Raw genomic sequence first — 11,752 nt, forward strand, 5'->3', positions numbered from 1 at the left:
AGACAGCTGTCTTCTGCTGCAAAAGAAGATAAGGAGCCTGAAGTGAGGAGGATCCTGAGTTAGTACCTCCTATCATCAGAGGCTAAGGGACCTCATCCAGATGTAAGCTCGGGGTCACGGCCCAGGAAACTGACCATCCCTAACGGGTGGCATCAACCAAAACTATTGTCCAGTAAGTATGCTCCAGGTAAATTAAGTAAATTGAGGCAAAGGAACTGGGCACTATGGACTGTCCAGTTAAGTCAGGCAAACCAATTGGTAGATCATCACATATGATAAGAATTAGTTTTTGTACCTTATTTGAAAATCTTTTTTTCCCCAAGACACTAGCTGGCCATCATCTCCTCTTCACCACCTTATGTCATGACTACTGAACCTGCACCTTCTTCTCCCAGAATCTGTTCCACACCCCTTAGACCACCACTTAGAGCAGTGGTCTAAGTCCCTCTGTCCCCACAGCCACAGCATAATGAATAAGAGCTGGACATACTAGGCTAATATCTATTTCTAGATACAGACTCCAGTCAGTTACTAAGTAATCAACCACTCATAGGAGGAAAACTTAGGGTGTTCATTCAGGGTCATAGATGCTGACATGAAATCAGGGCAAGCAAGACTTCAGAGAAATGTCAGAAAATGAAGTAGATCTGCAAGAAGCAGAGACCATGTGTTATGCTTGTAGGAGAACAAAAGAGAGAGGACAGAGAAAATGTTTGTCTTGATTTTTGCTGACTTCCCAGTTATCAATTCCAATCTCTCATGAGACCAGTGACCTGTTGGCTTTTAGCTACTATAACATAACCTTTTAGGCTGGTTCATTTGAGGCTCTGTGTCTCCAAACAATCAATACCTGGCTAAAATACCAGCTAAAGTACATTTGTAATATTCCCACCTTTTCTAAACTAAACGAACCTGTCCACAAGTTTGAAAGGTTCAATCACTCCAGTCTGAAAGTGACAGAGAAGAAGAGAAGCACTGATTTTGTACATACATCACAGAGAAAAAAAATACTGAAAGTCAAATTCCTATCTCCTTCCCCAGGATATTATTCAGTGGCTTTTGCAAGAGGTCCAAATATCTATGTTTTTAATAAGCATCCCTGCTGATTCAGAGACAGGTAGTGTAGTCACCACACTTGGAGAAGCACAGTTCTAAAGCTTGCTTCAGCAGTGCTACAAAAATCTGTACGCTTTCAAATTCTTCTCTTAAAAGTAGCAAACTGTTGTTGGAAAGATAGATTTGTCTGAAACCCTAATAAGAGCAAATACGATTTCCACTATTCCTTCTGAATATATATCTTTTTTGTTTCACACTAAATGGGATTTTGTAAAATAGCTTAGAGGGTGTAAATACAATTTATAATGTTTTTTCCATCTAAAAATATCCAATGTATTCACCCCTACTATGAAACTAACTTAGGACCTTCACATGAAAGCTATAACCAAGTTACAACCTAAGAACAGGGGGAAGGGGGAAAGCGTGGGGAGGGAGGGGGGAGGTGGGTAGAGGGAGGAGGATTGAAAGGATCACACCTGTGGTGCATCTTACAAGAGTACATGTGAGGCTTGGCAAATGTGGAATGTGAATGTCTTGGCAAAGTAACTAAGAAAATGCCAGGAGGGCTATGTCAACTAATGAGATGAAAATGTGTCAAATATTCTATGAACCAAGTGTATGGTGTCCCATGATCATATTGATGTACACAGCTATAATTTAATAAAAATAAATAAATAAATAAATAAATAAAAATAAATTTAAAGTTTAAATTTCCAGAGACTTAATTTACAGACTTTTGAAACATACACCAGTTTATAATTTGAGGATTTCATGTCCCATTCCAACCGAGAAAATTTGATCATGAGTGGTTTTAGATGATACTAAGAAATTATTGTGATTTTTATTAGGGAATAATGGCATTTGGGTTATAAAACAGCATTTTTTAGAAAACACATATAAACTGAGGTAGGGATGCAATGACAGGATATCTAGGAGTTATTTCAAAATAGTTTAGCAAAGAAAATAATTTAAAAAAAAAACAAAAACAAGGAATAGATTGGTAATTCCCAACCTTTTTGGCACCTTGTACAAGGTTTTACAGCAAAAGACCATTTTTCTGCTGACCAGTCAGGGTGGGGGGGGCATTAGATTCTCATAAGGAGCAACCTATATCTATTGCATATGCAGTTTAAAGTAGGGTTCACGCTCCTATGAAAATCTAATGCCACCATTGATGTGACAGAAGGTAGAGCTCAAGTGGTGATGTGAACTGATAGGAAGTGACTGTAAATACAAATGAAACTTCCCCACTCCCCAGCAGCTCACCTCCTACCGGGCCACCCAGTTCCTAGTACTAGTCCCCAATCTGGGGTTTGGAGACCACAGGAATAGATGACACAAATGAAGCAAAATATTGGTAACTGCTGAATCTGGAAAAATGAGAATATGGAGGTAGAGTTTCTTGTCTTCTGCTTTTTGTGTCCATTAGAGTTAATGTAGCAGCCACACAAGATTCCTGTAGGAGCACTGACACAAGTTCAGTATGCCCAAACTGGGATAATTACTGACATCAGAAAGGAATGACATAAAAGGCCCTTTAATTTGGGAACAGAGATCTACATATTTTTGTAAGCCCCTGACACACTGGAGAAAAAAGAAATCGAAGGCAGAGCATACCGAAAACTAATATCTTCATTATTGGAGAGAAATTTTTATTTTTCCAAAATGTATAGAAAAGGCCTAATTCAACATAGAATAAACTACAAACAGCGTGACAAGGAACAAAACACAGTGAGACATGATATTCTTTTTGATCTTCTTAAACTGTAGAAGATCACTTCCAGTTTTTGTTTCAGAACTTGAAATGCAGTGACAGACTCAATTCCTCTTGTTCGCAGGAAATAATATCCCACAGACTATAAACTATACACAAAAAACTGGTTATCAATAATACTAATAAATCTTATTTGCTGATAAAACCAAACATTTGCTTGATTTTTCATAAAATTGTAGAGAAAATATGGAGAAAAATGCTAGGGGAAAAAATACACAGCGACATTTCAGGAAGAGAAAAAAGGGGAATTCCAGGTTCAGATGGATATTAATAAATTAAATGTGTCACCTCTATTCTTCTAGTATTATGGGCAGTTGTAACTAACAACACTGATAAACATTTGCACCATTCTTATGATTCTTGTTTCTTTAGAAATTGTGCTTCCTATAAAAGGGGTTGCCAAGTCTCAAAAATTCCAGATTTCAGGTCCAGGCTACACAGCATTTCTTAAATTCAATTTACATATCTGTAAATGAAGAGCATTAGGCTGCATGATCTCGAAAATCCTTCCCAATTCAAAATTTCCAAGACACAGTTTTGCACCTATTGCTTTTTTTTTTTTTTAACTATAAAACCTTCAGAGATTTTATTCTTAATTAGCTATTCAGGGTGTCCATAAAGTTCACGTGCAATTTAAATTTCACACTATTTTAATTTGCACCCAAACTTTAGTCCTGGGAAGTAATTAACCAGAGCAACACAAGCTGTATCCACGCACAAAAGTTAGCTAGGGGGCGACACACTTGAGAAAACACTGACTCTGCTGCAAGGGCTGTAAATGTCTTACTTTTTCCTTTTTTTCAAGAAATGTGTTTAGGGTTCTTTGCTAATGGATGATTTTCTGGTAAATTTCAATCAGAAATTAGAACAGAAGAGATTAAATTCATAAGGTGAGTCACTAATATAAATAACGTTTCTGGACCACATATATAAAGAAAGGTACACTTTAAATGTGTTTCTGGACCATCTATATAAAGAAAGGTACACTTTAAATGTCTTTAATTGGTAAACATAAAGAAATGTGCATATAAGTATATCTGGCCAGCGTTATAAAAAGAGGGAAAGGGAGTAAAGACTATAGATCGTCTCTCACTCTAGCTCTCATTTTGAAATACACTTTGAGACATTTTATTTGCAAAAAGAAATAAAGTATACCCTATTTGTGGCTTCAGTGCACTTTGCCACTCATGCATTATGTAGGCATCTCAAATTGCAAAAGAATATTTATGACTTGTAAAATCATTTTAGATTGTGGTTTCAAAGGCCAGATGAAATTTTAATATTTCTAGTCTGGATTCTCTCAAGCTTTCTGGTCATTTATTTGTAAATAACAAACACAATTCTTCACTTTGCCTATGTGTAGAAAAGAATTGCTAACATGACTTTGGAATGGTTAAACAAAGCAAATGAGAAAAAATATTTAAAAAAGACACATCTTCTCCAGTAATGTTTCCACCATAAATAATATGCAGCAGAGAGAAAATACAGTCATTTACTTCCTCTCAACTGAAAGTTAGAGATAAATTGGGCCAAAAATACCATCTTGTAAAAGGTAATGTGTGTCACAAAGATACTGAGCTTGGGGAAATTATTGACAGTCATCTATTCTCAAAACCGTCCTCATTCCCTATACAAAGGAATAAAAACAAAAGGATCAGTTCTAAAATGAAAGTCTAGATGAGGAGAAATGGAAATATAAAAGAAAGTAAAAAGGAATCTGCCTTTCCCCCATCTTTTGGATACCCCCTGTCTTTATAGAAACCTCAATTCTTGGGTCAAGGAAGAGTTCAGCAAGAAGGGCCCTTCGAAGGTGGGAACATCCCTCTGGGATTGGTCCTCAGAAGTCAGGTTAGGACTGTGCTAGTGAAACAGCACAGCTGTTTGTGTGAGTACAGAGCTCTTAGAGAAGCTCAGTGTGCATAAAGCCAGAGCAGGAAAACTATTGGAGTCATAAAAAAATGTCATCTTTTTTCCATTTTACAATTTGCTAATGCTATTCTAAAGAAATGTCATTTCCTAAGATGTCTAATGTCTATCCATACTAGAGCCCATCCTGCCTTGACCCTGACACCGTACCCACTCCTCTTCTCTTTTTCCCCATAAGCATACCAACACCTGTTTGGATTTCCATTCAAAACAGACCCTCTCCTATCAAAAAATCTCTTAAACACAGGCATCTTGCTGGTCAATGGGAAAATCAACCCAGACCTTTCTCTCTCCACTTCCCTTCCCCTGTTCAACCTCCACCCCTTAACACAACCCCAAATAAAAGCTTCTATTTGGTAAACATCCCTTGGACAGCATTTTTGCCTTAGTACCTAGGATGGTATGAGAAACAACAAGCCCTTTATAATTAGGGAAATTACCAAGTAAATACTCCCAGATGACTATGTCATCATTCGACGTTTCCTTTTCCCACTCCAGCTCCCAGAGACAACCCAGAATCAATCCATTCCACCACATAGTTTATTCCCATCTTCTATCGTAACCCAAAGGACAAATAATCAAAGAGCCTAGATATTTCAGTGGGGCTGTCCATTCCTTGGTAGCTGACTTTATTCCTTGGTATCTAATAAAAGTCTCAAGAGAATCTCCCCTTTGTCTATCCCCCTGACCAAAGTTATAGCTCTATCCACTTAAGGGCTTGCCTCCCATGTCAAAGATACCAATTCAGAACACAGCTCTGCTCCTGTAATACCTACTCGCATTTTCTCCAATCTTTGTCAAAAACTCATGTTCCAATTAGACTTCAAACCCTTCCCCACCAAAAAAGTATATAGACCAGACTTCCATCAAAATATATTTCCTAATGTTGCTATTACTGCTACACATTATCACAAACTCATCTACTTCCTAGTTTATTTCTTCTATCCCTAAAAGTATAATGAACTCATCAGAGATAATAAAGGTGAAAGAAAATAAGGGAACAATAGATGGGGGAAATAACCAAGTGCCTTCTCCGGTCTGTTCCTCCTCTCCTCACTGTAACTACCTGGCTATTTAAATTTATTGTTTCTACCCTTATAGAACAAGGTGCATTTTCTCTAGTGACACTTTTGTTTTTCATATTCAAAACTGGAAGAGAGTATATGACAACAGATAAATTATTCTAAGATGCACTATTTTTTTTTTTTTCTTAAAATGTGTAGTTCCGGGGCGGCGCCTGTGGCTCAGTCGGTAAGGCGCCAGCCCCATATACCGAGGGTGGCGGGTTCAAACCCGGCCCCGGCCAAACTGCAACCAAAAAATAGCTGGGCGTTGTGGCGGGCGCCTGTAGTCCCAGCTACTTGGGAGGCTGAGGCAAGAGAATCGCTTAAGCCCAGGAGTTGGAGGTTGCTGTGAGCTGTGTGAGGCCACGGCACTCTACCGAGGGCCATAAAGTGAGACTCTGTCTCTACAAAAAAAAAAAAAATAAAATAAAATAAAAAATAAAAACAAAACTAAAAAAAAAAAAAAAAAAAAAATGTGTAGTTCCTATGTACCTCATCTTAGTTGCTTGGTCCTTAGAATTTTATTTTCTTAAGTCAGGCTCAAACTAGAAACTTGAAAAAAAAAATAAAATCATACAAATAAAGTCCATGTTTTAATGATCATTTACAAGTCATTTGCAACCAGACCCTCCAAATTGAGGTATTCAATGAAATCAAAAAAGACATGAGGAGTCTTAAACTCCAATTAGCTTTTGCCACACAGTCACTCTGCACCTTTCCTAATAAATAAGGTTGGCTTGGGTTGAAATGTGACAGATTAAAAAGGTATTGAAGGAATGACTCAATTCCTTTCTCAGCCCACTACCACTACGCAACCCCACCATACAATTCCTCACTTAAAATTGATACTCTATTACACATACAACTTTTCCCACCTACCTGGTGAATGATAACAGCTTTCAGGCACTGTACTAAATATACATGATCTTTTTTTAACCCATCCCAAGGCCCCAAGAGGTAAATTTTAACATTCCCACTATACAGCTGCAAAAAAGAAGGCCCTAACATGAAAATAATGCCAAAGGACTATGTCAGTCAATAGAGTTCTTTAACACAGGCCACACTAATTCTTTGTTAATACTGTAAGTTATCGAAAATCTCATTTATAGCCACTGAGATATTTGAATTAAAATATTTTAAAATGCATACCTGTTTTTTCCTTGAATTTGCTTTGGGAAACAGGCCTGCTGACAACACAGATGTAAATGGAGAACAGCACAGCTCAGGAAAAGGGTTTGGAATAGATGGCATTTCCAGAACATCAAGATCTTTCTTTTTTCTCCTACACCAAGGGAACATAGGATGTAATTTACATAAAACAGAATATAAAATATAATTGCTGTCAGGATTAAAAAGAGCTCTAAGGCCAAAATGTACCACTCTGTGACAACACTAATGTCATATAAAGTCTACAGATAAGGTGTGTAATGTACATTCTGTGAGTCAAAATAAAATATTAATTGATACAAATAAATCTCCTATAGTATGTCTATCTTTTCTTTTTGCCTTTTAAAAAAACCACAGGCATGGAAATTCTAACACTTTTGATAATTTTCCTGAAGCAGAAATATGGACCATATATAATTACTAATGCAAAAAATTGTCCTGAGGAGTTAGACGTTGCTACCCATTTATTAACGTCACAGACTCTCTAAGTTACATTTAGTGAATTTACCCCTATGATATTTCACTAATCACTTTCGGAAGTTACGATTGATTGATTATAACTGTGCTTCATCTCACTTCAAATTTCATTCACAATGTTGCCCACGCACAGTCTGTTGATTTTTCAAGTGCCTTTAGACACTAAACAGCAAGGCAGTGTCTTTGAGGATGTAAGTTAATAGAACTTGCTCGTACAAATGTACTCTAGTCCACTGGAGAGTAATTTTAACTTCACTGAAGTTGAAGCACTTTGAAAATCAGAGGGAAAAAGTACCATTTAAATGTATGAATTAAAGGACTATAGATTTTCGTACTGTTGTAGTCTTTTTTCATTCCTAAAGCATGTGCAACTCTAAAGGCACGTAGTGCTGAGTGTTATGAAGACTGGGAAACCTTTTAAAGCTTCTATTCTTTCCTGCTGAACAGCAAGATTGCTCAAATGTCAATCCAAGCTTTGCTTCTCTAGGGTTGTTGTAAGACTCTATGTGGGAGGTGAACTCATTTATGCTATGATTTTTAAATATATAAAATAAAATGGATTGTTTACTTTTTTTAAGAGCAGGGCCATGAAGAAGGAGCAGGAGGTGGTCAATCTGGAGTCGCCCCATAGTTCACGCCTCTGGGCAGAGGCGAGAGAGAGAGTTCTCAATGAATCGGTGATGCTATTTATAAGGCGCTGTGAGATCGCAATGTCCTGCCGGTCCGGTAGGAGTCAGCTCAAAGGGAATTGTCTTCAGAGACTTTCACAAACTTGGCCCAGCCCTGGGCACATGGCTCACCTCCTAGGACCGCCTCTTTACCCCCTCGACGGCTGCCAACCCAGGACACTCCCCCGCGCCCTCCGAGGGCTGCCTACCTGTCTGCAGCACAGCCGCGGGTCCCGTCCGGAGGGGGCAGGAGCGCTCGCGCGTGCAGCCAGTGGCTTGGCGCCAGGTCGCGGGCGTCGCCCCTCCCCTGGGCAACGCCACACACCTGGGCGGCCAGCGGCGAGTCCCGGGCAGCCGCCTTGCCCGCGGCGCTTTGCCCATCTTGCAGGGAAGTGGTCATTGTCGCCGGCTAGGGGGCTCGGGCGTCATGGGAGCCCCGGCGCGTGGGGAGAAAGGGGTCGGGTGGCGGAAGGCAAGGTGCGGGTTCCAGCAGCCCGAGCGCTCTGCAGGTGCGGTGGCCTGGCTGCCTGCACTGGGGGCCCCGGCGGCTCAGACGCTCGGCCGAGCAGTGTGCGAGGCGGCGGGGGAGGGGAGGGGGCGGAGGAGGGTGGGGAGAGGGGAGGAGCGCGGGTGGGTGGGGGCCGCGGGCGGCGGGGCGAGGCGGGGAGGGGGCGGGGAGGGTGCGCGCGTGGCCTGGGGCGCTTCCGGGCGCTGACCTCTGTCCCGGGCCGTCAGCGCTGGGGCCTCGGCGGCCGCCTCTCACACCCACACCGCTGCCTCCCAGGTGGACGCCGGGGAGCTAGGCTAAGCCGGGGAGGGCCCCGGGCCGCTGGAGGCAGGGACCGGGCTGAGCGGGTGCGCCCTCTGGGCTTGCCTGGCGGACTGCCGGCGGGACAGGGGTCTGGGCGGCGCTGACCCTCAGACCTTCCATTCTTCCTGCTGTGCAGTCTGAGATCACCTAAGCTGTCGCCGGGCCGCCATGACAGTCCCCACCGTTCCAGGAAGCCAGGGGACCGTGGGGCTAGGTTTGCCCCAGTCCTTCCCCACGTGCCGCCTCTTCCATCCACTCCGCAGCTAAAGATTGGGGGTGGGGGGTGCATGAGGGAGCAATCGTTGCAGTGGTTGGAGAAAACTACTGAGATTCTGAGACTCCTCAGTAAAGCATGAATAACCCTGAAGGTGTCTGGAATTAGAAAGACTATTAATTTTATTTTAATGAGAACAGCTTTCATTTAATGAATCCCCACTCTGCCTCTTCTTCTCCAATCCTCACAACAGCTCCATAAACTGGATGTTTACCTCATTTTACACTTAAGGAAATTGGGTCTCAAAGCCATCGAGTACCTTGCACAACATAACACCAGGAACTGGTGCAGTCAAGATGCCAAGCCAGAAGCTTCCTGCTCACAAATTCAGACGGTCGGAAATAGTAATTACGTTATTTTCGCCCTCTGAAATGCGGTAGCCGTACTCTGAAATTCTGGGTGATCCTTTTTCTGCTCTTCTAGTAAGTGTCCCCATCCCCGTCCACAGTTGAGGATTTCCAAATGTTCTTTGACCAAATTAGGTAACATCTGTCCCTGGCATCTGCTTCACCAGGTTTTCTTAATCTCCACAACCTCTGCCCAGGGAAAGGTAAACAATGCCTCAGAAAGAAGCCAGCAACCCCCCTCTCCCACCTGGCTGTGCCCTCCCCCACCAGGGCAGTGGAGACACCCAGGGGTCACTAACTCCCATCCTGTAAGAAAACCTGGGATACTCTGTAAGACATAAGATAATTCTGAGTCAAAAAGTTTAAGGAATCCAAGTTCTTCATCTTCCCAATGTCAAAATTAAGGCCCAGAAAAGGGCTGGAATGACCTGGGTCACAGGGTGGGTGTAGTCTCTCAGATGCTTTATATTGTACAGAAGCCAAATGAGGAATAAAATTAATAATACTAAGCATGGTGATGGGTAACATTTATGGATGCTGTGTGTCAGGCAAAGGCCTCACATGCGGTTCCTTGTTATGGTCTGGACTTTAAGCAGAGAGTGTCAAAGAATTTAATGTAAAAGCATACAGATAGATTGAGGGCATTGCTGCAAAATAAAAATGAGGTATGTATTTGCAGATAACTTGAACTTAAGGAACATACATTCTAATCATCGTCCTGATCATCATCATCATCTCAATTTTATACAAAACTCTTTTGCAGGCAGCCGTTTCTCTTTTCCAAGAATGATGAAGTTTGAACATTCTAATAGCAGAATGAACCAGTAGCTGAAGTTTGCACCCTCCCCACTCCCAACAGCTCTTTCTCTCTCAGACACATATATAGCAGGCTCTCTCTCTCTCCTTTTTTTTTTTTTTTTTTTAAGTGGAGAAAGCGATAGGTGGAAACTGTGTATGTCTTTGGAATCAAAGGAAATACTATCTCTCAATAGTGTATCCTACTCCACTTCCCAACATAACTGCCATATTTTATTAACCCTAAGAAAGAGTATTCCTTATTTGAAAAGAGACCTCAGCTGTGTCCCACCTATCTAAGCATCCTCCTATTTAATGCAAATCCAGGAAGGATCCATCTGCAGGCTTTATGGTCTTCCTCTAACCCCCCAGGAATAGAAATTATAATCCCTGTGGTGAGCAGGAGCAAAAAGAAAAAGAGCAAGTATCTGAGAATGAAAATCTCAATAGTTTTGTAGATAGGCATGAAATATTGAATTTACTGTCAGTAATAACTTAAGGATCTGTACCAAGAATTAGTAGAACTAGCTCATTGACATTTTTGAAATAAGCCAATTATAGAACTAGTTTTTGTATCTAAGATGTTTGCAAGAAATGATTCTAAATAAAGACAGTATAAAAGTTACAGAATAGTGTTAGGCCTACTACAGCCTAAGAAAATAGAAGCATTTTTCTATAAGAAGGGAAGTTTAAAAGGGAGACTTTTATGCCCATAAATGACAAAGATTTCTGAAACAATAAAGCAGATTATGTTGGTACCAAAGAGCCATTCCAGTCCCCTGGGTGGCTGTCCTTCCTTTGGGCTCCAGCCCATCAAATTGCAAAAGAAGCAGCCACTATCCCAGTCCCTTCCCTACGAGGGACCTTTTCTGCTCTTTTGCACTTCCCTTTCCTGTCTCAGGAATCCCAGCCTTGCCCCTCAAGGAAAATGTGATCTCCTTGCATTCCTCCCTCCCTCTGCACATCAAATCATATTTTTCAACTCTTCATATTGGGAAAGGTAACACACATACTGAAGAGAAGTTGACAAGCAAAATGTCCAATGACTTATCCCAGGGAAAATACTGGTTGTGAAATGGGTTATTGCCAACCTTCTAGAAGGTTTTCTCTTGTCCCTCCCTCTACACCACATTTTCATAGTAATCAAATTCTGCTCTTTATAGTTTAATCCACTAAGTAACCATCCCTAAATAAAATAGATTAGGCTTTCTGGTTTTGATCTTCGTATTAATGGAATCATACAGTCTGACCCTTTTGTGCTCGACTTGGCTCACTTAACATTGTATGTATTTGTGATATCTGCATGCTTTTGCAGGTAGCTGTAGTCCTTTCATTCCTCTGTCTTATATAAATAGCACAATTTATCATTCTACTACTGATAGATATCTAGGCT

At 41.1% G+C, this 11,752-nt stretch overlaps 1 protein-coding gene across 1 annotated transcript in view; it reads right to left on the bottom strand.

Moving 5' to 3' along the window:
- Nucleotides 1-9,178, bottom strand: part of GRB14 (growth factor receptor bound protein 14) — a 117,630-nt gene extending 108,452 nt beyond the window's left edge. Inside the window, exons 1-2 of the mRNA XM_053597820.1 lie at nucleotides 8,342-9,178; nucleotides 6,970-7,102 (exon numbers count right to left, since the gene is read on the bottom strand). Of these exons, the coding sequence (XP_053453795.1) occupies nucleotides 6,970-7,102; nucleotides 8,342-8,532 (324 nt within the window). The 5' untranslated portion in view covers nucleotides 8,533-9,178. The remainder of the gene's footprint in view (nucleotides 1-6,969; nucleotides 7,103-8,341) is intronic.
- Between the last annotated feature and the right edge of the window lie 2,574 nt (nucleotides 9,179-11,752).

The sequence above is a fragment of the Nycticebus coucang genome, chromosome 7 (assembly GCF_027406575.1).
Source record: "Nycticebus coucang isolate mNycCou1 chromosome 7, mNycCou1.pri, whole genome shotgun sequence".
Lineage (NCBI taxonomy): Eukaryota > Metazoa > Chordata > Mammalia > Primates > Lorisidae > Nycticebus > Nycticebus coucang.